This window comes from Blennius ocellaris, assembly GCF_963422515.1.
Source record: "Blennius ocellaris genome assembly, chromosome: 10".
In the NCBI taxonomy this organism is placed as follows: domain Eukaryota; kingdom Metazoa; phylum Chordata; class Actinopteri; order Blenniiformes; family Blenniidae; genus Blennius; species Blennius ocellaris.
The window spans coordinates 8,747,649-8,774,147 of NC_137659.1; the positions used below are offsets into that span (position 1 = coordinate 8,747,649).

General features: G+C 43.0%; 2 protein-coding genes across 3 annotated transcripts in view; both read right to left on the reverse strand.

Moving 5' to 3' along the window:
* Positions 1-3,366: 3,366 nt before the first annotated feature.
* Positions 3,367-22,440, reverse strand: npc1 (Niemann-Pick disease, type C1). 2 transcript variants are annotated; one of them, XM_080503356.1, is made up of 26 exons: positions 22,301-22,440; positions 18,332-18,460; positions 18,142-18,248; positions 17,545-17,690; positions 16,811-16,978; positions 15,477-15,726; positions 15,308-15,390; positions 14,845-15,215; positions 13,983-14,209; positions 13,304-13,404; positions 12,381-12,483; positions 12,109-12,298; positions 11,822-12,004; positions 10,945-11,059; positions 10,658-10,785; positions 9,809-9,943; positions 9,641-9,730; positions 8,796-8,986; positions 8,590-8,705; positions 8,380-8,509; positions 8,084-8,269; positions 6,206-6,437; positions 5,988-6,101; positions 5,077-5,239; positions 4,887-4,975; positions 3,367-4,785 (listed from the first exon to the last, which is right to left on the reverse strand). In XM_080503356.1, exons 1-25 carry the CDS (start codon positions 22,376-22,378, stop codon positions 4,893-4,895), a joined length of 3,819 nt encoding a protein of 1,272 aa, XP_080359482.1. In that variant the 5' UTR covers positions 22,379-22,440; the 3' UTR covers positions 3,367-4,785; positions 4,887-4,892. The 2 variants fall into 2 exon arrangements, with proteins under 2 accessions (XP_080359482.1, XP_080359481.1); XM_080503355.1 differs by having other exon boundaries at positions 3,367-4,975.
* Positions 22,441-23,705: 1,265 nt separating this feature from the next.
* egfra (epidermal growth factor receptor a (erythroblastic leukemia viral (v-erb-b) oncogene homolog, avian)) overlaps positions 23,706-26,499 on the reverse strand; it is a 54,703-nt gene continuing 51,909 nt past the window's right edge. The window contains exon 28 of the mRNA XM_080503357.1: positions 23,706-26,385. Coding sequence (XP_080359483.1) covers positions 26,048-26,385 — 338 coding nt within the window. The 3' untranslated portion in view covers positions 23,706-26,047. The remainder of the gene's footprint in view (positions 26,386-26,499) is intronic.

Genomic DNA, 26,499 nt, shown 5'->3' on the forward strand with positions numbered 1-26,499 from the left:
TGTGTTGTTACACAACTTTGCAGGGTTCTCCCTCTCCTCCCTTTCCCATCGTTTACCACCTTCTTTCACTTTTACCTCCTTTTTGAAAATGTTCCCACCCTTCACTATCTTTTAGGGGCTTTTGATGGGAGGATCTCTTCCCCACATGTTGCTCCATCCCTCCGCTGGGAGCTGGAGCACCTGTCGCCCTCCCAGAGGTCACTTTGTCATCACGCCGTCCTCCGCCTGACTCACATCCACTGTAAACAAGGCCCGCGGTCACGCCAGTCTCGTGCTGCCATCAAAACAAACAGCCCCCCCGGGCCCGAGTGTGGCCGCACGGCAATGCCCGGCTTAGTGCCCCCCATTGAAGGCCTAATACCCCCCGCAGCGTCTCATAAAGGGCTCTATTGAGCGGCCTTCCTGAGCCCATAAGTGACCCTCATTGTGAAAATATGTGTACCACCGTTTGGGGCAAGCTGCAGCCTATTCGCCCTTCCCTTTAAAATAACAACATTTGGCTGAAACGGCATTTCCCCCCTTTTTTTTCCCTGTCATGATACCGTGACTCAGGGATTTTGCCCCGATTCCAGCTTGTAAACAAAGTGTCGTGGCAGAGAGTTTGTGCGTTTCTGTAACCAGACGTGTAATGTGGAAACGTCATTTTATGAATGATATGAACTGTGGCGTTCCCCAGGGATCCACTCTGGGCCCAGCACGTTTGACTCTCGTCTAACTGTACTGACCTGCTCGACTCCAGGATTCACAGGAAACTGTTGAAGGGAAACCGTCAAACGTCCATCTAAACACAAAACAGACCAAAAACTGAATGAAGATTGTGGGTCCAAATGTGTGTTTTTTTTTTTTTTTTTTTTTTATTTTCCTCTTGAAAGTCTGTGGTCAGCAGGAGAAAACTCTGCAGGCCTGCAAATCTGATCCTCCGTCCATGTTTGACAAGGCTACCTAATCCCCTTTGTTCCAGCCCAAGAGTGTATTTCAGAGACAACGGAGCCACAGTAACAGAAAACCAGTGACGCAGAGCCGGACGGTAAACACACTGCTCACACTGATTTATTCATGGTTCTTTAAGGAACACGCACCAACTTTTTTTTTTTGTAAAGCGAGAATGAGACAAACTAACATCCACGATGAGGAAATGAGATTCAAGTCTGCCAATATAACAAAAATCTAAGTTTTGCTGTTTTACATCAACAAGCAAGAGATATTTATTCTCATGACCAAAGTTTTATAATTATTTAATTATTTCTGCCTCAACTTGTCTTCACTGACATCATGGAGTTCAGATGAGCGTCGACCTTTAACCTTTATTCTTTGGTGCTAAAAACCATTTCCTCCATTTTTTCTGGGTTCAGTTGTAAAAAGTTAAACTCACCAATTTCACTAAAAGCTTATATGTTCCAAATGTTTTATATTTGATATTAAACACCATATATAATATTATACTGACGACTGGTTTCCAAAAAAGGGCTGGGAGAGAATGTAATCCAAAGCCCAAATAGACTGAAATCAGACGTCACTACTCAATTTAGAAAGGGAAAAACAAAAGTAAACCAATAAACCATTACCATAAACTGTCACTGTAAACAAACCAGGAGTCATTTCAATATGTCAAATATCAATAATCAATAACTCGTATAGCAATGGAATGCATTAAGATTCTAAATTTGACAACTTGCAATTAAGTCCTTTGGCGTCTTCCTGACACCAAATTATAGTTAAAAAAACATTTAGTCCTCTTAATTTTATGTGCACAGAATCTTTTTCAAAATATCTTTTAGGCTCAATGTAGAAATGTCATGAGTCACTTATTACAAGCCCAAGCGTTTTCAGTTCTTTTTTTTTTTTATCCGAAAAGGTGAAGTAAAGGTGGCCTTAGATGTGTTGAAGAAACGTTTGGACAGATTTGGACTCATTACACCATCTTGTGGTACAAACTGGAATTACGGGACAACATTTATGACGGAAACATCGTTTCTTCCTCAAGATAAACGAGAACTCTCCTTTCCGTGTTTGATTTTCAGCTAAATTTGTTCGTACAACTGTTGGCAAATACCTCCAGAAACGTTTTCTCCATCGAGGCCGTTTTCTTCCCATTGGTGTGTCGTGTCCGGAGAGGCGGACAGGTCAGCATCCCCGAGTCAACCTGCATGAGGAAATTAATATTTTAATCTGTGAGGCAGATTCATGGTAGCAGACCTCGCTCCGGCGCGGCAGTGGATAAATAAGTCATGAGCCTGGAGGTTTGTGTGACAACAGGGGCCGGGAGCATAGCCACAACAACAGACACCAGGAGGGAAACACTCTGCTCAGGGTCTCGCACACACACACACACACACACACACACACACACAGAGAGAGGATGTCAGTGACTGGCGGCCTCTGAAATGTGGAAAACAGCCAGGAAGCTGCCGAAAGAGAGCGAGCAGCTCTGCTGAGAGTCTCAGCTGATGTGGAGGAAGACTGGAAACCTGCAGGGAAACAGAGTCACTGCTCTTGCTCTTCAAATCTTTAAAAAGAAAAAAAAAAGAAAAAGAAAAAAAAAAGAAGGGGAAAATGAGGTCACTGCTGGTACAGTGCAGAAATTGTACTGCAGACGAGAAAATGCTGGATCCAGGCGCCACACAGTGGTGAGACCGAGTAACTGCACCCCGATGAAGCAGGTTTCAAAATGTTTGAAGTTCAGTTTTCGAGGTGCAGCACGAACATGTAGCAGGTTTAACCAGTTTAAATATAAATAATGTAATGACATTAACGACTACTTGCTGCTTATTTCATTAAAGTAGGATGAAAGAAAATCCTGTCCACCTAATAATCCATTATGCAAGTCTGCCTTTATTAAAAATACATTTCATTCCAGTTTGTGCAATATATACAAACAAGTTTAATAGGTGGTAGTTTTCGCATTCCTTCAGTGAGGAAAAACAATTCTGAAATGGGGAAAATGAAAAGAAAGGAACTTAAAAGCTGCAAACAGGAACAGGCCCTTGACTTTTGTGATAGAGAAACCAAAAGTAAAGAAATTGGGAGATAAAAAGGGAAAAGAAGAAAATGTGAAAAACTGAATGAACGTGGGGGGATGAAGAGGCAAAAAAGAAAATGGAAAAAAATTAAAGAAAAAGGGGGGAACAGAAGAAAAGGGACAAATTTAAATAAAGAAAAGACGGTAAAAAAAAAATGGGCAGATTTATGCAGGCGTCACCTCAGTCATTATTACATTAGTGGTTGCTACTGGAGTTTCCCTCTCACAGTCCAAATACATTCATTAGAAGTTAACCAATACTATAAATTGTCCGTAGCAGTTAATTTGTCTGATCAGCTCCAATCCACGAGACCCAAAACACTAAAAGAACGAAGGCAGGCACCATGTAGTTTTTGAATAACCTTTTTATTAGGGTTAAAATTAAGAATGAAAGAATTCAAACTTTTTATTCACTTTATACACTCTTGTGATGAAACTAGTCGAGCTGCAGCGTCACGCCGACATTAAACCCCAGAGAGACAAAGCCGAGCTTTGATTCAACAGGAAAAATACACAACGAAAAAAAAAAAAAAAAACACAACGTTAACAAAATAAATTAGAAAGGATAAACTGGACACTGTACCCTTACGTCTTGGAGTCCACAATTCAGAGATGTTAGTGACGAGGAAAGCTACTTCCTGTGTCTTCACCTGGTTTTATTCAGTAACTGCAGTCGTAAAGTGAATGTTAGCACCATCAATAATTCACCAATTTTAAAAAGGTACGGAGCAATTCCCCCTTTGTCCACTATGTGGGAGTGGAGAGTCACCCAGAAATCCAGTGTGTATTAGAAAAGAAGATATTCTGGATTATTTTAGCATATTCTTCAATCCTCTATCGATTACATACTGTACCTTTAATATTTATTACCAGTCCTGCTAAGGAGATGAAAAAGGACACTTGAGGCAAAAAAACAACAACTTGGAAATGGATGCAAGGAGCTCTCCGGGTCTATTTAGGCACAATATAATACAATATGACAGCTTTGAAAAGTTACACGAGCAATAATACTTGATTGTAGCATTGAGTTTTGCTTCTTCTCGGGTAGGAAGTCGATGTTTTTGAACTATTCAAGCGACTCAACCACATGTTTGAGACGACTCACAAAAACAAACCAAGTCAAACTTCACCTGCTCCCCCCCCCCCCAAACAAAATATGCAGCTAAAGCTTTGGAAAATCTTCCTGGGACGATGAGATATTGGACACCTGCCTACTGGTAAATGGAACTTGTTCAAAGCTGGAGATTCCGAGGCTTCATGCTATTCAACACCAGTTGCCGCGATCAGCAAACGGGAGCAATAAAATCTGACGTTGTTAGATATTCGCAATCAAACGAGCGGAAAACTATCAACCTGCGCTCACAGTGAGAATGGAAATATTTTGTCGTTTACTAGCTTTTTTGTGTGTGTGTGCGTTTTGTCGTTTCCCCAACATCAGCTCCAGTGCAAACCCTATCAACGTTCCACCCATAATAAAGTTATACAAAAGTCCCACTTTTCAAAAAGATGTTTTTTTTTTTCTAAGAAATTTTTTTCCTGGTATATATTATACACATTTACATTTATATTAAAAAAAAAAACTTGCGAGTTTTCCCCAATGTGAACAGAGTGAAGATGTGAGGAGAGGCTGGTCTGGAGGCGATCACTCCCACTTTGACTTCAGAGGTCTCAGTCATCCTGTAGTGTGAGGAAGAGGAGGAGGAGGAGGAGGAGGAGGAGGAGGAAGCGTCCTCTGGGGGAACAGTCTGATCACCTCCAGTGTTTTCCTGAGTTAATCCATGCATAGTAGGAGCCATGATGATGAGTGTTAGAGACAGTCTCCCCCCCCCCCCATACACACACCGATATCGTCCTTTGCGTCTCAAACCTCCTGTTAGTAGTTGAGGAGTCGCTCTCTTTCTGTGCCGGAGTATCGCTGGTTCGCAGCAAACACCTTGGCTTTGTTCATTGATGGACCTGAGAGAGAGAGAGAGAGAGAGAGAGAGAGGAGAACCACATTCAGTCTCTACTTTCACAATCTTGTCTTTAAAATCGACACTCCTGGAGAGTTTCCTGACCGACGTAGCTGAGCAGCACGGGGAGGAAGATGAGGCCGTGAGCCGCCCCCAGCAGCACGATGGCCAGGTACATCCTGAAGTAGAACACCTGGAAGATCTGGGACTTGGACAGCGCCAGGATCAAGATGCCCCCGAACTTGGTGAGGGTGATTCCACTGAAAACCTGCAGACAAAAAAACAAAAAAACAAACAGCACATTGAGAACGAAAGTCATATTTAAGGAAGGATTCAAAACAAACATTTCTGCTTTGGAGAATTGAAAGATATCTTGAAGTGATCAGACCGGTTTCACTTTCAGTCTAAAATGGTGTCATAACCTTTAAATTTCATGTTTCTCTTTGTTGTAGCACAGAGTATATGTGATGACAGTTTTTCATGAAAAACTAACAATTACAACTGAAAATGACTACATTCTCAACATGAATCCAATTTTAATGAAACTTTCTGGTGTGAAATGCATTGAAATGTTTAATAAAAATAATCATAGCTGTTTTGATGCTAATGCCATCATTCAACTCAGATGTCAGTGTTGTATCAGTTACAAATTTGTTAAAAAGTTCTTTGAAATTTTTAATGAAACCATAGATATGAAAGCCGATAAACCAGCTTTATACACTATCTTTAAGGAAACGTTGTATAATAATGCATCCATTTAGTCATGACTATGACTTAAATCATCCAAAGAACTATTGAGACAGTTTGAAACAAGATTGATAAAGTAAATTGTCCATTAGATGAAAATCTGTTCCCCATTTTAAAGATCAAACAATAAACTGATGAAAATCAAGTTCTAGCTTTTAGGCCTTTGGTTCAAAATGGCACAGTCCTCAAATCTGCCTTGTTGTTGTTGGTGTGTGTGGGGCTACGTAGAGGCGGTTGGCGGCATCCTTTGTGTTCGGAGTAGAAATTACCGAGCTGCCCATGTGTGCCAGGGCCTCCTCGGCGCGCTCCACTCGGCTCTTCTTCACGCTGACGGAAAACGCTCGGACGATGTGACTGCAGAACTCCACCGAGATGCCGCAGCTCTGCAGGAGAAGCACAAACAACCCGAGCGGTCACCACGCTGGACGACACGACCCCCCCCCAGTCGGGACACTCCTCCGGAGAGGTACGGCGAGTTCCCCCCCACCATGACGAGGTTGACCAGCGACACGGCGTTCAGGCTGATGTCCCACAGCCACATGACGCCGAACATGTTGACCAGGATCATGGCGATGGTGACGCTGACCAGCAGGGCCGACCACAGCTCGAAGCCCAGCAGCACCGCCGTCACAACGAAGATGGCCGCCAGCGAGGCGCTCAGGTTCAAGGCCGTGTCGTAGGCGATGGTGAGGTACTGCTCGTAGAAGACGTAGAAGACGCTGCAGGAAGGGGGGGGGGGGGGGGGGCAGATGGTCACACTTTAGTCACTCAATACTCGAGAAACTTCTCGAGTTTTCTAAATCTAATCCAAAGTCCAAAGCTGACAGTGGAAAATGCATATTTACACAAAACAAAAAAACAAAATGCCAGATTGAGAACATTTTTGTTTTGTGCTTTCGTTTTAGAAAAGTTTCGCATCGAGACTGCAACGTTTTGAAGACGTACACAGAAATGCTCAAAACCACACGGTTTCCAAGTAGGGTGAATATTTTGGGAGCCATTTTCAAAAAGTTGTGTTTTCAGTGGCTCGGAGCAGTTTTGACGTAAACCAGGGGTGTCAAACATGCGGCCCGGGGGCCAGAACCGGCCCACCAGACCATCTAATCCGGCCCGCCATGTGATTTTTGAAGTGTGAAGTATAAAAATGAAAACTGACAGAGGCTGATCTAAAAACACTCGATTGGCAAAAATGACATTCAAAACCACCCTTGGTCAGAATTTGACCCCCGACATTAATGCATCTGCGGAGGTCACATAACGCAACGCCTTTCACAATAAAACAATGAGTCCAACTTATGTGAAGTGATACTTTAGACACGTAAACTCAAAACAATTTCCAGATGATGACGAATTGTTTTAATCCCGATACAGATGACTGAGGTTTTTTTTTGCAAATATAATAATATCTGATTTCCTTTAATATGTATATTTCAGAATATAAATCCTTGCAGTTACAGAAGAATCAAAAGAAGGAAAGACTTTGCATTTGTCCGTATCTGCAGTTTAATATGTGATGTTTGACTTGTTGGGCCCCCCAGAGGTCAGATTAGGGTGGATGTGGCCCCTCAACTGGAATGAGTTTGACACCCTTGACGTAAACGGACCACAAAATGCAACGACCGTCTTTCTGGAAAATCTGCACCTTAATCTTTGCTATGTTACAATTACTTTTTTTGAGGTGAAGCCAATAGACAATGCCAACTTATAAAACTTCACTGTAGTGAACAGTTTTACATTTTGTTCTTTAGGCTAGAGGACATCGACGGCTCTTCAGTGTTAAACATTAGCCAAGTTTTCTCTGCTTATCTGTGGCCCACTTTCCTTCTCTGGTGACCTTCAACCTTCAGTTCAAAACAAAGCTTCAGATACAAGCAGTGGCCTTGCATTAAATTTTATATCACATTGCGCAGAAACTTAAACTACTTTTAATGCCATTTTCTTTTAAATACTTCTACAGTCAGTCTTCGTCCCTAAAAAAGAAAAAAACAAACAAACAGACAAGCATCTTTTCATGTTTTATCTCCATAACAGAGTAGATCGAGTTACTGGATCTAATTTTAGTTCAAATGGAAAAAAGGAAGCAGAACTTGCTAAAACTAGTAGAAAAAAGAAAAAAAAAGGTAACTCGCGGCCACAAGCTGAAAGCACCGAAGATCTGAGCTGCAGATTGGATGAAACCGAGAAAGGCCGCTTCCTTGCAACTTTAAAGAGACGTTCAGCCTTGTGAGTTTGACTGAAATTATTTTCTAGAGATAGTTGGCTAAACAGATGATGCTCCTGAAAACTTTTTTTTTTTAATTAATTAACCAGATGTTTTTCCATCTGAAAACGTTGTCGTGGAAACGGGGGCCCCTGCAAGACTTACCTATAAGCAAACACTTTGTGCCCCATGGTCTGACTGACGTTTCCCGCCAGGACCCGAGCCATTTTCAGAGCGTCGATGAAGTCGGGGGAATCCTTCAGGATGGTGTGGTAGGTCATGAAGTACGTGGCGCCGACGCCCGTGTTGCCGGGATACAGATCCACCGCGGTGGCGTAGGCTGCGTGACCGCTGCAAGAGAAGGGGGAACCTTTTAACCTCGGCGAGCCACGACAAAACTGAAAGCCGGCGGCGGCGAGGCCAAACGCCAGGAACGAGGATGTGGAAGTGAAAGAAGTCACCCTTTTCCACACTTGGCGTTGGGGTTGTCCGAGAGGAACATGGGCAGGAAGTGCATGAAGTCCTCGCCTTGAGGTCGCTGCTTCCCACTGGGAGTCAGAGGACGGCAGGAGACGCAGGACGGGTTCACCACTGGAAAACACGTCAGGATATTCACTTAAAAGTCCAGCTTTCTTGAGGGAGAAATGAAGGGCTGGGGGGTGGGATCTCACCAGACGCATTGCAGAATTCCCCGGAGGTGTTGTAAAAGCGGCAGCAGGTGGACTGAGGCTTCACCCAGTCGAAGTAGTCGTCCAGCCAGGAGGACGGCGTGTAGGCGATGGTCGTGCTGGAGAGAGAAAGAAAGAAAAGAAGACAAAACAGTTTGAGTAATCATTCTTTCTCCTCCTCACAGTTCCTGCTCACGCTGCCGACTCACTAGTTGCTGATGAGCGAGGCGGTGTAGATCTGCTGCACCAGGGAGTCGTTGTTGCAGCCCACACCGCCGCACACGGCGTTCTGGCCCTCGGGGCTGCTGTAGTTCAGACCGTCCTCCACCACGAAGTAGACCGGCGCACCGGTGTGGAGATACTCGCTCAAGTTCTTGAAGTACTCCAGAACATAGGAATCCTGAATGGAACAACACGTATGACCGAGATTCATCCGTACCAGTGGTTACATACAGCTCAATTTCATCTGGAGTGGGCTGGGCTGAGAAAAATGCTATCTTTTGTTTTTTTAAATAATTGTATTGAAGACAACCACAATCTCAACATAGATTTTAATCAAACCTATGAAATGCAGTGAAATGTCCAAAAATCATCTACTTGAGGAAGTTTAATCATCTACTTTGCAGCCTTTACCACATTGGATTTGAGGTTAATGCTAATTTGGGTCAATGTTTTCAGTGTTTGATGCTGGATTGGAGCCTCTTCATGTTTGACGGCCCTGCTCTAGACCAACAATTGCATCAAACGTCAGCCTATGAGATGTTGGCATCTTTTTTAATATTCTTTGGTTTACCTCAAACTTCTTTCATTCTTTGGAAGTAGAATGTGAGTGTTTGCTTGCGAGCCTCAGACTGCATTTCCCCACTATAGACGACGATCAGTCGGGCTTCTGGCTGCTTATTTTAAACCATCTTGATCAGGGGTGCCAAACATAAGGCCCGTGGGCCAAAACCAAGAGGCTCCAATCGGGTAGAACTACTGAAGTGACAAACTCGTCAAGCTTCTACACTCTTGGCAATACGAGTCTGCAGGTTTCTGGGAAGAGAAAACTTACATCAGGCATGGATAACTTCTGGTCCAGTCCGACCTCCACTTTATTCACTGTGGCAATACTGAAGGACAGCATTCCCACAAACACTGCCACCTATAAACAAAACAAACAACAGTAGTCTCTATGTGCAGATGATAAACACGTGTCACTGGTGGGCGGAGGCACACTTACTACGACGGGCCGCACCCACTCTTTGAGAATGAAGGGGGCGTAGATCTTCTTGAAGAAGCGGAAGAGGAGGCCCTCCGTCTGCGTCTCCTGGCTCTCTGGCAGCTTGACGCAGCAGAAGATGTCCAGCCGATTCCCCTTTAAAAAAAAAAAAAAAAAAAAACACACACGACACAGCAGATGAAGCGTGCATGTGGAGGATGAATCATTCAGAGCACGCCTTATTAATCACCGCAGCGGAAACAGTTTGCAAAGTCAACATGTGGGAGGAAGCGGCTGATTCCACGCCAACATTTTATTCTAACAGAAGTCAGGAAGTGAAAACTAGTACCCAGAGTTGTAGTTTGTCTTTTTTTTTTACATATTGTACCTCAGTTCCTGTGGTTTGTTAAAAAAACATAACTTGAACTTCACATGAACCGTTAATGCTGGATGTTCTTCAAACCCCCGTTTATTACTGCATATCAGAGAAGTTTGAATGTAACAAAATAAATCCAGATGAGATCAGGCTCCAATTGTTTTAAAACGGATTAGAAATAGATTCTGCTTCCAGTTTAAATTGGGGAAGTTAAGACCGTTTCTACCTTTAAGATCAGAATAAGAGACGTTTCTCGAGGCTCAGGTCACCCTGGACCAGAGGTCTACAACATTCAAGCTCGAAAGATGTTTGTCACTTTCCACGAGATCAAACTTACACGGAGCCACAAAACGTGTATTACTTTTAAAATGAGGCGAACACAGCTTAAAAGGTTTCCTGTATAGTTCGTGAATGCACATATCAGAAGTTTAACTTGACACTTTTTGAATCCTACTCCTTGTCAGCTGCCCCCCCAAACTCTTTCAGCCTCTCACCTCCTGTCTTTTGGCATCCAAGCCCAGCAGGCTGACAAAGCAGCTGATCTGCAACAGGAAATCGATGAAAACGGCCAGGCCGGCGAACAAAGAGAAGGTCCTCACTGCAGGCATGTTGGACAGGGCTCCTGGGGTTCCGAAAAGAGAAGAGTAGATTCAGCGCGACGTTCACCGAGACGCGTTGCAAACAAGCCTGTCAGTTCAGTCGCCCAAAACGACGAGACGGCAGACGTCTGCAGGAAGTGCAGACAACACCGCTCGGGGTCGTGTTCAGGAGCCGATTTTACCCAGGAAGAACGCCACAGTCTCCGAGAAGGAGGACAGGAACAAACTCGGGGCGATGTCTCCGAGGATTCGTCCAATTTGTTGGTGAAGTTCTTCCTGCGGCATCCGCTCGTCTCTCTGTTCAAAACGAAAAATCACAAGTTTTCAGAGAATTAAATAAGCTTTTTTTTTTTTTTTAAACAAATTCACATGCACAAATAGACACAATTTCATGCATTATGCAACCTAAAAAAAGCTGTGGTGAAAATAAACTTAATCCTATCCCTGCTGCTATAACCATTTAATATATTCCTGATAGTTCTGACAAAATATGGATGATTGCCTATCAAAAGGAATACAAATGAAGGATTTAGGTACAACCATAATATTTTAAACAATCTTTAAATAATGTGCTTCATGTCAAGATCGTAGTCTTTTTGTTTTGCAAGTGTGGTGTAGAGAACACAGGATTAAAAGGTCTATTTTCACAAAACTCAAGTAAAGAAAAAAAAAAGCCGATTACATTTAAAGGTTATTAAGGAATTACTTGACCAGTCCGTCCCACTCAAGATGAAATTGGGCTGGATGTGGCTTCTGAACTAAAATGTGTTGGGCACCACCGCTTTGAACTGCGTTTGCCATGTGAATGGCCTCAACCACTCGAAAGTAGCTATGGTGCAATAGGAGGTGAGTGAATGAATGAACAAACATTCAGTATGAGTGCTTGTTTAAAAAGACAGTTTATCAAACTTATGAATCTTTAATGTCACTGACAAGTTTAATTAACTTTAGGCTGTCTGGCGGAAGGGACGATGACAATCAATATGCAGCGTAGTTCGTCGTGACCTGATCAGTGTGACCATGCGGCAGTCTATTGATCAGAGGTCAGAAGACTTTTACCTGGTATGTTTGCACGATAATAAAGATGTTGTCCACGCCGACGGCCAGGACGAGGAAAGGTATGACCTCGATCACGATGAGCGTGAGCGGGATGCCGGCGTAACTGAAGATCCCCAGTGAGGAAGACACGGAGGTGAGCACGATCAGGATCCCGGCGATGCCCAGAGAGATCTTAGAGTCCACCTGTACAAGGAGAAGGGGGGGGGGGGGGGACCCAATCTCTCAGGACAAAGCAGCTGGGGGAGGAATCCAAGTGGAAAATGGAGGTGGTGGTGGTGGGGTCTTACCAATATTCTCCTGAAGCTGTGGATGTGACCCAGAGCCAGCGAGATGTAGATGAACATGATGGCGTAGCTGATGACTATGGTGCGGATGTCGCTGGCGCTCTCCCGGTCGATCTCGTCCTCCACGCTCCGCTCTGAAGTGAAGGCGATCGTCAGGTTGGCGTTATCGAAGTTCTTCATGAAACTGATGAACCTGAAATACAAACACAAACGGGTTTATACACCTACACCCCCACGGGAACGGTTATTTCTGCAGACGGCGACTGTGGCCTCACTCTTTCTCCCAGGCAAGAGCTTTTCCCTCCCTGACCGAGTCGTTCAGGTAGTTGTTGAGGGGGAAGGTGATCACCAGAGCCGTAGCATTGTTGTAGTTGGTCTCTGAAAAATTCAAAATTACTTTCACTCAACATAGGAACTGAAAACCTCCTCCACCCACAACAGAGAAGTGAATGCATTCATTTTGACTGCAAACCGCCTTTCGTTCCTGGAGAAATGTAGACATTGAGAACATTTCTTGCCGACCATCTCACTGGTGTCTGATATGACTCAGAAACTCAGCTTTATATTGAGATTGTAGTCATTTTTAGGAGTCATTCGTGAAAATGGACATTTTCATTTCCATCTGCACCCGAACAAAAAAAAAACTTGAAAGTTTAAATTTATAGTTCATTTTACCAGTCCAGCCTCCTCACGATAAAATTGTGCTCATTTAAAATGTGTTTGACACGACATTTCTAAAGCAACGACAGTGGACAGGCTGGGAGCTTCACAGTGCTGCAGTGTTACACACACACGAGAATACAACTGATCCGAGTCCAGAGAAGGACACTTGGCTCTAAAGAGTTTGCAGGTAATCCCTCTTTTTTTCTTTGGACTGTCGGAGGGAAGCAAAGTATGCAAACAGATTGGTGACGTTAAGATTCCATCACTAAAATTTCTGACGGTTTTGTGACTTACACTTCATTGTGGTAGAGCATTCCCTTATTTTTATAAGCGCAAATTATATATTTACATACATATACGCACACATAAAATTCACAGCTCCAGTAAGAATTTGATTCATGAAACCATTTTGAACATTCAGTGTGCATGTCCATAACAGCTGAGCGGTTATGAAATATTGATTCACTCAAAAGCTGAACACAATTGAAATGCATCGAAAAGCCCCATTCTCAGATGAAACAAAAACAGAACGTACCATCGTAACCTCCGAGGGCCAGCCAGGGAAACACCGGCCCTCCAAAGGTCCCTAAGCAGGGGTCGTGGAGGAGCGTGGTGTCGTTGAGAGAAGCTGGTGCACTGCGGGGGAAATGGGGAAAAACAGTGTTGGGTCTCCAGTATCAACTGCAAAAACAAGCTGCGACTTATATCAGAATAATCTTTATTGTCATAAATGCAAGTGCCGCCATTTCACATGCTACATAAAAAGATTTGAGAATAAAATGCCTAATCAAAACAAAAAAAAATTATATTAAAGTGTGCATGTGGCATTTTGAATACTTTTTAAGCAGTGTCAAAAACAGATTTTTTTCTGCGTTAATTTATGCTTTGAGCCTTTAAAATAAACAGCAAGTGTTCAAAAAGTAAACAAAGTTTTAAATTCATCATTCCATCCAGCTGATCTTTGATCTGTTTGATGATCATTGAGGCCATTTAAACTGCACTGACATGAAGTTGCTATAGAAATAGTTTGACCCTGAAGAGAAACCAAAACAATTCTACACCCAACAGATAAGAAAGTAGGAGGAGAGGAGTGCTCTATTTAAAGAGACTGATCACTTTTTAAATAGACAATAAAAACCTCTGGAGAGAAAAGTCTCTCGACGACGTGCGTTTTAGTCATCGGCACACAAATAACGGAGCAAACTAAAATTCACCTGACGCAGTAGAGGAAGTGGCTGTGAAAGTCCACGTAGACATAGAACTCGTCCCCGATTTCATGATCCAGCACGGCGTGGCTGTTCTGGAAGTAGTTGAGGATGCTGAGGATGGTGCAGTTGTTGTTGTACGGGGCCAACGGAGCCAGGCAGACGTCCTTCAGGGTGACGTTTTCACCCTCGTATGTGGCCACAAGGCCTTCGATGGCGAGCTGCAGGTCCAGCACCTGAACAGAGACGATGGAATATATAAAAAAAAAAGAAAGGTCTAATGGAGTTTTTAAATCAACAGCCGATCTTTACATGCAAGGTTTACAATTTGTTTATTTCCTTACAGGTTCCCCAAGTGTACAACTTTTTTTTTTTTTTACATCAAGCAACTCATAAATAAGAACTGACTTGATTGTTTTTTTCTCATAATATAAATGTATACAAACAGGTCATCATTTCAGTTCAGATTTTCAAGCCATATAGATGGTCCTTATTAAAATACTCCACCTTTAACTGAACCCCAAAAATCAGAATTGTGTTTAATTGTCAACCAGAGTCTTGATTTTAAAAGAATCAATATCATCTTGAGGTCATCATTTTTTAATTGGCTTCAATATGCATTCTGAAAAACTTTCTGCTACAAGCAGGATTGGAACCTGGAGCCCCTCGACTCGAGTTCAAGACTTAAATAAATTATTCTGTCATATTCCCAACCCGTGTGTTCTCGTTTTGAAATTTGTTATTTTACACAATATTGCACTGCTCTGAACTTCCCTGTTGCCTTTGAAATTCATCGACTTGGAGAAAACCCCGATATTGACTAGTTAACGAGCAGCAAATTACCACTACGGCGAGATCCGGGTATACCCACCTGATGAAGCAGCTCCTTGCCTAGGATGGCTTTGAATGGGACGTCTGACCCGCCGAGGTACGGCGAGTAGGTGAAATTGTCGGTGCGCGGCGTGGTGATGATGAGCTGGGCTGTTCTGAAGAAGGGCCCGAAGTGGCTGTCGAAGTAGTCCTTCTCCTGGCGAGCCTGGCTGCTGGGGGACGACCACAGGTCCACGGGGTTGGTGGTGATGCGCATGAAGGCCAGGCCACCGGACGCGGCCGCCACCAGGACGAAGCTGCTCAGGATGACCAGGAAGGGGCGGCGCACGCAGAAGGAACCCCAGGAGCTGAAGAGGATGCGCAGGGCGTTCTCGAAGCGTTCGCCCAGTGTTTCACAGCATGAAGCGTTCACTGGAGGCAAAATAGTGAGTAGTCGGGTTTTTTTTTTTAGTTTGTAATTAAATCAATGGTCAAATGAGTGAGTTGTATCATGGGCAACGTACCTTGGCTGGGATCGTCACTGTTGAGGGACAGCGGGTTATTGCTATCCAGAATGGGTCCATACTCAGACATGATGGTCCTCTTCCTGCACACAAAGAACAAACAAATTAACAGAATGCATCCCCATACGACAACAATGTGGCTTTGACTTGAACGCAATCTTGTCATCACCTGTAACACCAAACTACCATCAGGGCGCCAATGAAGACGAACAGGAAGGCCACGTAGACGACCCACATGATGACCACCATGGCGTCCATACCGAGGATGGTCCAGGGCGGAGGGCGAGGAGGCGGCACCGGTTTGGGGCCGCACGCCTCGGCGCAGTCCTGACAGGAGCAGGAACCCGAGCCGTCCTCCAGGCCCTCGGTGCAGGCGAACGTCTGGTTGTTCATGGGAGTGAAACCCGACACTGGGGCATCTGGGGGAACAGATGTGGAAAATGTAAAAGTCATCACCCGACCATTAATGGCCATGCTAAATTTTACAAGTCCTATTTTCTATAAATCCAGCTTTAGTCGGTCACCAGTAACAGTTCAATAAAAACACACCTGGTGATCTGAAAGAGTTTCAGTCATATTGTATAAAGAACATTTGAGCAGCTCATCATCTAAACCTTTGTATTTTTTGCTTCAGAACATGTGAAATGAGATATAGCACTCCAAGCCGTGCTACATGCTCCTTGTTTTCAGTTCTCACACACTAGCAATGCTATATGCTAGACATGATTAAAGTAGGACTGATGTACTCATTAACAGTGAGCGAGAGCGCGTGGCTGCACACAGCAAGCTCAGTTTCCAGGGCGGTGTGTCGATGGATGCTCCGTACCACCCGGTACAAGCATTATTTTTATCTAAGCAGCATAGTAACTTCTGTGCAATCACCACCATTGTTCTGTGCCAGCTTTGAGAAGCTTTGACACGTATATTACTGCATTTTCAGATGTTCTGAACCAAAACCAATGTGTAATCGGGGGCAGATTTACAGTGCGCTACGTTACAAATAAGGCGTGCAATACCTATATCTTCAGTGTTTGATTTGGAGACTTGCATATATTAAATGTTCTTTGCAATTATGATTAAAGCAGGTTTTTTGGTAGAATGGAGGAAATGCCATTCACAAATCTTATCTTTTCATATTTTTATGAGCTTTGTTGCAGTGCTGCCCTTACATCCAAGATTGTCTATGTGCTGGATTGCATTGCGTTCATTAGAGGTGTTGATGCAATTTTCTGGCTCGCGCATTTGTGATAAATTAAAACCCAGAGTAGTCCAGAAGTCACTAATGATTCGTAATTTCTCACCAACGATGAAAAAAATGTGAAAATAGAATTAGGGAAAAAAAACCAAAACAAAACCAAAAAAAACCCCCAAAAAACAAGTTTTAATCTGTGATATGGTGCAGTTGCCAAATATTTACTTGGAGAAAGTCAGACTTTTATACATTCTGAGTCCCATTTTACCCAGACTTCCCGATGTGAGGTTGCACTCTGAATAAAAACCCACCTGAGAAGATGGGGATGATGGGAAACGGGGTCTGTCCGTTCTCGATATTGAACATGTACTGGATCCAGATGGTAGCGTTGCAGTCTTTCGCTTCCGTGCCACAGAGCAGAGATAAGGCCAGCACGTTACTCGAAGGCGCCTGGACATCTTTACAGGCGTTGTACATGGCTGAGAGAAGTCAAAAAGACAGAATTAACATCAGTCATGTCATCAGTTTAAGACACAGTCCCTTTTCCTTTCTCTTGATTTGCACAATTTAGGACTAAAATGGAGAATTACAAGAAATAAAAGCAAACTGTGCAGGAGAGGAAATGAACTCCTTTCCCTCAATAAACATTACTGTAATGGAAATAAAAATGAAGGCTCAAGGAACAAACAAAGGAGTGAATGAAAAAGAAACCCCATAAGAATAGTCACAGCATAGCAACAGTCAGTTGGATCTTATTTCAACGACATCAGATCAAATAATTTAGCTTTCAAGACAGCTTGAGAAGGCAGGATTTTAAGTGATCCGTCTAAAGAATTCCAGAGTTTTGTTCTTTTGTGTTCCTCTTGAGTAGGAGTGAATATTTGATCCAAAGATTTAACAGCTATGACCATCGCTGACCTGCAGAATTACACAACACCCAGCGTGACTTCATGTTTACGTAGGCGACTGAGAAGAGTTTGCTCAGCAAAGACAAATAAAAGCCTGCTCTTGCTGCACTCGATCACATTTCGCCAGTGAGGCTCACCGTTGGTGAACGTCTGCCCGATGTAGTACTGCACCTCCACCACGTTGGAGACGTTGAACTTGGTGGCGTTGACGAAGAGGCTCTGGTGGGGGCTGCAGGTCAGCTCGCAGAAGAGGTTCATCAGGTTGAAGAAGCAGGCGGGGCACCTGAGAGCAGGCGAGAGTGTTAGGAGGATCCACGCGTCACAGAATAATAAAATCCTGTGTAAAAAGCTGTTAAAAGCAAGTTAACAAGAAAAAGCAGGGCAATGACCAACGTGACGGGGTAAATGAGCTGGTGGCGCCGTGTCCCATCTGAACGACCCTGGAGTTACTTCTTAAAGTAGATCAAGAGGCAAAAGGTTTCAGCCATCAGGCTCCCAGTTTATAAGCAGGAGCCTAACACAGTGTTCCTTTAACGTGGGTTTCAAAACGTTGCCAATTGGCTCGGCTCATTTCACCTTAGACCACTTCCATATCATGTCTTCTATACATTTAGTATTTTAGGGGAGCTAATTGAAGGTATCGACATGCCCGCCCGCCCCGACCCACAAATGGCCCTTCTGCTGCTGATGCACTGAAGGAGGATGATGATGGCAATTGATTTAAACCTGCGTACCGAGACAGGAACTGGAGGGGCAGCTGCAGACTCCCTTTGAGGGTTCGCAGCTGGTTCACATCGCAGCAGACACTCCGGTTACCGTAGTCGTATCCGGGACAGAGCTCCTGCACACACACAAAAAACAAAACGTATTGGAGCATTCACAGACAAAAATAAGGATGCAAAGTGTGGGCAGGACGCAGCGTACCTTGAGGAGCGGATAACCATCAGGCTCCAAGGGGATGGGAGGGCCAGTGTAGTTGCAGTTGTACTTTTTTCCAGGCACCTTTATTGACTCCCCGCACTCGCCATGCCACACGCAGTGCTGGGCTCCGACCTAAAGGGAGACAACGGTCATCAATTCAAACAGACATAAACCTTCTCTGAATTGAGTCGTCCAGAACATCCAGCTATCGAATACATCAACCACAAGCATTCAAATCAGACTCCTCACTTCAAGGAACTCAACTGTTCTTTTTTGTAATGTACCAGGTTAGCCCTCGCATTGTGTTTCACATCCTGTGAGTCGCGTGTCTGAAAATAAAGAATTTCACTTCTGCAAAAGTGTTTCCAGGCGCTGTAGCATTTGAAGAAAAGCATCAAAACACAAAGAACTGAGGCCTTTCAGACTTTGCTGCAGGACATCGATGACGCATTGCAAGTAAACACCCAGTTTGTCTCTTCAAAGTTCTTTTTCAGTCAAATCAGTCAAAATCTTGCAGTGTGTTCAGACTCTATTAACCTCTGGAAGGCTTATGCTTCCAAGTTAAGTGGAAACGTATCATGATCTGCCATACACAAACACCAATAAACCCTGAACTGCTGCCTTTATCCCCTCTTTTCTGTAAATACCACCTGGGGACTGTACAGTGTTTTATCTATGCACCATTCCATTTATTTTTGCAGTTTTATAGATCTTTGTTGTTTTCACGCCTTTGCACCAATTATCATGTACTTTCCATTGTTTGTACTGTTTGCTATGAGAGCTGCCATTTTTTATTTTATTTTGTTGTGCTCCAACGACAAGGACAATAAAGGAATTCGGATGCATGTTTTCTTCCGTTATTATCTTCTAGATATCAGGCCATTGGGCCAGAAATATAGATAATTATATCATCATGACATCCCAGTTTTAGTCAAACTGGGCTAATCCCATGCTGGATGACTCAAACCACCTATGACTAAGGGCTGGTGGCAGCTAAGCAGCTTTGCACATAAATAAAACAGTAATTGGTTTACCCGACGACTATGCATGGTGCAGAGTAGTTTACCCACAGTATTTTCTGTTGTAAATAAATGTGCTCACAGTTTGTGCTCCTGATAATGTTTCTCTGCCTGCATTAATAAAAGCAGTAGCAGACTTTGTTTGCAAGTTTATCATTTCAAGATGATCAATATAAAGATTTAATAAAGGAGTTCTCAACACTTCAGTCATGGTTGGTCTGAGCCATCGCAGTGCAACAGGTAGAAATATTAAAAGAAATTAAAATAAAACCATTTCCAGTTTTGAGTCCAGAAAATGTGCATCTCTTGCAATCAGTGTGGATGATGCACTATTGGGGGGGGGGGGGGGGGGGGGTTACAAAACAAAAGCAGCAGTGAAATCAAATTCTGCTCTCATTGGGGCTATAAATAAAATTTGGTCGACTACACTTTTGTAGTAATTATCTTGTTTGGTTCTGAGTCACTTTTCCCCAACTTCAATATCTCTAGAATAATTCCAATCCAGTCATCTAGAGTATGTGGAATCAGACAACCATCTAATGGTATTTATTTATTTATTTTTTTTAAACTTGCCCCCACTGTTATTTGCAGCAGCTCCATCACTCCTCTGCATTTGGTAAAAAGAAATACGAACTATGTGTCAGGCTGTTGATGTCCTTTCAGAATACTTGTAATTTGGGATATATAAAGAAGATATGGTTGTGGTTAGCCACAGTCAAACACATTGTATCCAGCATGGCATATTTACACCTTTATACTACTCTTGAACTATCTAATAATATTCTTCAGAAACCTCAGCCCCTGCTCGCCTTTCCCATTTACCTTTAATATATGAGATGGCATGGGATATAGCAGTGTACAGTTTGTAAATAGAGTTAGATGGTGTCATTGTCATGGCATATTTAAATGACAAACCTCATGCATGCTTGAAATTCATTATAAGTTTTACAGGAAAATAAAGTCAAATCTGTCACCAACTCGCATGACATCCCAAGATATACAAACTGAAAAAAAGGAATATAGCCTTATATAATGCGAGTTTAGCAGAACAATTACATTTCCACTACAGTCAGGAGTGTTTTTATTTGTCTATTCAGCAGCGGGGCCTTCACGTGGTCTCACTGGAAGGGGCCGACTTCAGGAAGTTAATTCACTTACTCCACAAACTGTTGAATGAGAGATCAGTGTTACACTTTGTCCTAGATTCTTCAGGTTCACAGATCTGACCATGTCCTCAGTTGCAGGCTTATGAAGCTGCAGACTGGTCTACCAATACAACTGTGTCACTATTCAACACTTCTAAAAATTAAAAAGACAATGGAGGTTAAAGTCAACACCTATATGAAACTGGACCACCACAAAACACACAATCACAGATTTCTGTGAAATCCTTTCTGCGGACACGGCGGCCCCCAAACAATCAATGTTTTTCTTGAGTGGAGTGGTCGTGCGTTTCTTATCTCAAAGCAGTAATGGTTAACTGTATTCAGGTGTTTAAGAGATTTTGAAAGCAAAACCGCTACACACAGCAGCCCACTGACCCAGAGATCTCAAGGAATAATAATAATTTAAAAAAAGCGTAGCATGAGAAGCTTGGAAATTAAAGTTATCTTCTGATCGAATCAATGGTAATTGATGAAGCAGAGATCACAACACAGACCAGCCTGTAGAGGGCCTATGATGCCTGGAAACTTGTAAAATGGCAAAAACCACAAGAAAATGTATGAAGGGAAAACAAGTAATACTCCTACAAAAACACTCAGGCATGAAACGCCAATTAAAAAAAAAAGACTTTATTACAAGCAACTTTACTTGAATGTTACATATTGCAACCTTGAAATTAGGCTACAACAGGTGGTTTACAAGCCATTGTAAGAGACCCTTTTATTGATTTGTATGTGAAGTAGCATCTCTATGGATAACTTTATGTGCATTGATGGATTCATGGACCTTATGAGTGTCATGCAACGGATGCATGACTTTGTGGAACTCCGAGACAATAGCCATCACCACTGTCGCAGCTGATGGGGATCCTGAATCACTCATCTTTCTGGTTTGTACTCGGATAAACAAGAGAGAAAGAATGAAGTGGTGCCAAGGTGGGTGAGAAGATAAGATAAGATCGCCTTTATTAATCTCACAGTGGAGAAATTTACTTTTTTTTTGGATACTGGAGACTGGATACTATAGGAATCACCCAATGAACACCAACAGGATTATTTAGATCAGGTTTGTTTGTCTCATTTTCATTGGAGGGACCACATAAAGCTCAATAAGATGGAAATCGAAACCTCTACAGTTATTGTAAGGTTTCCCCACAAAGTTCAACTGCAGTTTTTCCCCCACTTGTGGCTCATATTTATGCTGTTGCACGCACAAACTTCCCTTTGTTTCTCACGTAAGGAACCGGATTGAAGATGTGATGGTAATGCTGGCTTTCACTGAAGTGTTAAAATAAGAAACAAGTATTCATAAAGTTAATGTTGTAATGGCCAGGCTTGACCCGTGGACGTTATGTTTGACAGCTTTAGCTCTCACATCCAGTACATTTAATGCCACTATATAATCAAAGCAAGGTTGTGTCTGTTGTACACTTTGTTCCTAAAAGCACCAGGATATTTTCCCTACAGATTTAAACTGTCAGGTTCCACTGGGATGAACTGGTTTCAGTTAGCTCGGCTATTTCACTTCCGTCACGACCCGAAACTTGTTCCCACTGCGGGATACAAACAAACAACCGGCTGAGCCAGGTGGAACCAGGGGAATGTTTGAGCTAACGAGCCACGGTTCTGAGCACCGACGCTGCGGGAAAGTCGCCGCTAAATCCCCGGGAATGACGCCGTCCTGCGGGATGGAAGCGGACCGGGGTTTCGCTAGCTGGAGCTGACGCACGTCACCGCGGAGACGGCAGCCGGAGCTGAGTCACAGTCAACACGCTCCGTGCGTCACTTACCCCTGAAAGAAGTCCTTCCGTGAGGCAGATAAGGAGGAAAAGTGTGGCTGAGAAGCCGCTCCCCACCGAGAGCGCCATGCCTCCTTGTCCGAGGTCCGAACCGAGTGAGCCCAGAACTCCACTTTAAACACACTCCTCTTCCTCTCTGCGTCTGCGAGAGGGGCGGAGACGTGCTGCTCCGGCGCTGCTGCCACCAAGAGGCCACTGGCGGGGACTGCATTCAAACGCCAATAACACTTTATAATGTACCAGTTTGTATGGATTGTTTATTTAATTTTTTTTAGAGAACTGTATTTATAGATTTTTAAAATAGAATAAAATTTGACAGGATAAACAGAAATTAGTCATATTAAATATCAATATGTTGAGGCTTTCCATTGACTAATATAAATACACAGTGAAGATTCAATTAACACAAAACACAGCAAACGCTATTTACAAGCGGGAGTCTAATGGCTACAGGAATGTAGGATTTCCTGTGGTGTTCTGTAGTGCACTTTGGTAGTAGATGTTCGTTACTGAAGGTGCTCCTGCTGTTGACCAGGACATCGTGGTGGGGGTGAGAGCCATTGTTTAAGATGGACGTCAGTTTGTCCTCGATCCTTCTCTCTGAGTTTATATGCATTGACATACAAACAAGAAAAAAAACACTCCTACCCCAATGCCAGTTAGTATGCTATATATAGAGAAAGAAAAACAAACTGATGGCTTCATGCACAATAACCTTCATCAGCCAACCAAATCCAGCTGACCATCCCATATGAGGTCAATGTGTTATTAGTGCTGTCATGTAAGAGATCGGTTCTCAATAAATCCTTGCTACCCCTTTTCAGACATGTTGGATATTAAATATACGTCTGTATGTACACACACACACACACATATATATATATATATATATATATATATATCATCTATAACCGAGTATACACACACACACACATATATATATACATATACATATATGTGTGTGTGTGTGTGTTGATACTCGGTTGTAGATGATTCATTTTGTGTATAGTGTATATATTTTCATAAAATATATTTATAAAGATTATTTACAAGGGGTTTACATATGTGTGGGTATATTTGTGCATGTGTATTTGTAAGTATATACAATGTGTGCATGTGTAGATAGATAGATATTAGTATAAATTTTTTTTTCCTTTGTATGCATCTGTATTTGGCATATCCTTTCACATGTATGGGATACATTAATAAAAATTCAATTAAATTGGTGGGAAAGATTATCATGATAAAGGCTCAATTATTTTGTTATATTTTTGGAAATGTCTTATTTCATTGGTTATACACTATGTGGTGAGGTTTACCTGATATTCCGGAGGTGCAGCATAGATTTGATTATTCTCCTTGCAGCGACAATGAAAAAACAACACGTGGCTCCATAGAAAAAAACGATTTATTAATTTTCACTTTGACATAATCACAAATTGGGAATAAGTGCATATTCAGGTAAAATATGACAAAACTGAACTGTGTATTGAGTATAAATTATAGGAGGTTATTTTTTGGGGGTATATCACAGTAAAAATGTCTTTTTTCTGTACATGTACCTGTGTCAAATCTGCAAAAAAAGAAGGCTTACAGGCTGCTACAATAGTATATCCCTTTAAAACTAGGAATACGGTTTGCAAGGTTAATGCTCTTGCGAGACTAAAAAGAGGTTTAAAGCTAGAGAATCCAAGCTATGGTGTCAACGCCCTGTGTCAAACAGACACAAAGAAAAAAGAAAAAATCAATCAACAATGTAGGGAATTCTCACATGTTGCTACTATAAAAACAAAAAAAAGGGGGACTCAACCAGCATTTTTCAAACGATAAAAACAAACCTAGGACTTGAGCCAATGACGTATCGGTTCAGCTTTTCGAGAAGTTCGAAGGTTCCTGCGTACGAAGACATTTCTACTCTCCACAAATACGCTTCACGTTACAAAAGTGCTGCAGGTTCTAACACTACAAAGCAAACAACACAATGGCATTGGCTGTGTTTGCCGTCACATTCTCCACGTGGTTTGTGTGATACGACACTCTCGGGGCGGGTGAAACGAGAAACTCGGCTTCAAGGTTCCGAGCTACGGCCGCAAGTTCTTCGAAAGCACTCAAAACGGGTTTCGACGGAGCTGCTTCAGGCCACGGCTTCTTTTAGAGGACGACGATGATTTCAACATGCAGTCCAATAACTTTGGGGTTGTTTTTTTCCACCCAGATCAAATGGTGTTAAATTGCTTTGTTCTTTTTTTCAGCAATTCTTGCATGAGGATCGTTATTCTGTGCTTTTGCAAATGATTTTGTATTCGCATAAAGGATAGCATTCCTTTAGCATCTCATCTGCTTTTCCACTACTTGCATTAACATTGCATCAGCTTTACGTTGCTTAACAATATATTTACCTTATTTTTGCACAAGTCCTGCAGAAATCTGGATGTGATTGAAGGCTTTGATACACTCCTACCAATGCATTGAGTTTCTCTTCCCGCAAATGCAAAAAATATATTGCTACCTTGCATGAGGTATTGGTGTAGCGTTCCCATTCGTTTGCAATATTTTTTTCTCCCAAGCACACGTGGTCCCTTACAATAGTTGATATGCATGTTATGTTGTGTTCGTTAGCATTTTTTTTTTTTTGCATTCCCATTTAGGTTCTCTACTACATAAAAAATATATTACCAAATAAACTTCCTTTGCAAAGTACTTTTTTGTTACTTTTACATAAACTTCCTTTTCCAGCCCCACAAGGTACTTTTTAGTTACTCTTCGTGCACCAGTTCTGCTTAGCTCAACCACACTTTAGAGTTATTTTGTACAGTTTTTTTTTTTTTTTAACTCACCGATAATACTTTTTACATTTGCATTCTCATGCAATGGTTGCAGTACCTCATGCCATTATCTTTTTGTGTTTTAATGCCAGTACATTTACATCTTTGTTCCCCTTAAAATCTCTAACAGGACGTACATGTTTCCCTGCAGAGGTGTTTTTGCTTCACGGCCGTGTCACATCACTTTTAAAGCTTTTCCCAGCAAAACTTTGTGATACTTCCAATCGCGCAATAATCCGTCGTCCTCAAAAGAATCTCGCCGCGACCATCAGGGTCCTCTGTAGCATGAGAGCATAAAAGTAACATATTCAAATGATATAATTCACCACTTTTCCCAATTTACATCCAGGATACATTCTTTCCTTTGCAGGATCCTCACTGACCCCTCCTCCGGGAGGAGTGTCGTCGAAGTCTGAGGAATCTGAACCAGCCGCCTCGCAAACTCTCCTGTTACTCGTCACCACATGGAAATGTTCCCGAGTGTGAAACGGCAACATGTGTTCTGCACGGAGCGTGCCGGCGTTACGCAACAGGGCCTCCAGAAAGAGGCGGAGGCGATTCATGCGCTTTTTAAAGCGCTCCTCCACCGACACATCTGGATCATTTCAGTGGGTTTCGTGTGTGATGTGTAGAGATGTTCTACTTGTGGATGTAATGGGATTCCAGCGAGTATCTGATCCAGCAGCTCTCACATCAAGAAAATAAAGTCTGTTGTTTTTTTTTGGGGGGGGGGGGGGTTGGCGTGAGACCGGTACAATGTGGAAGCAGAAAAACAATGCAGGAAGTCACGTCGAAGAGTCCGACTTCAGAGGAGAGGGTACCGGGTTCTAGATAAGTCTGTGGTACCACATGTCTGTGCTTTGTCAGCGAATGCCTCGATAATGAAACAATAAAACAGGCTCCGGGATCCTCCTCAGTCCGGGCCCAGGTACTCGGCGTTCTCCGCGGCCGGTATGTGTCCGTTGGCGTGGCTCTTGAAGGTGGGAGTGAAGTCCTGCTGGTAGTCCGGGTTGTCCATGCTGGTCTGGGGGTGGTACTTGTGGAAGCCGTGCGGCGTGCCGTTGGAGGCGAGCGGGAGGCCGGCCGGCGGCGGCACCTCGTTCAGGTACTCGGGGCCGTTGGGCCTGAAGCAGTTCAGGTACTCCATCTCCGTGTCGTCTGACGAGATGGTGGGCAGGAGGCTGCGAGGGGGGCGGGGGTGCTGGTAGATGGGGTTCGCCATGTCGGAGACGCCGTTTTGATTCATGTAATCTGGAAGAAAAGGAACAATTAAATTAGCAAGACGCAGCAGAGGAACGTCTACGACTAAGTGCACCTCGTGGAACATTGAATTCTCTCAAAGGGATCATTTACACAAAGTTTTCT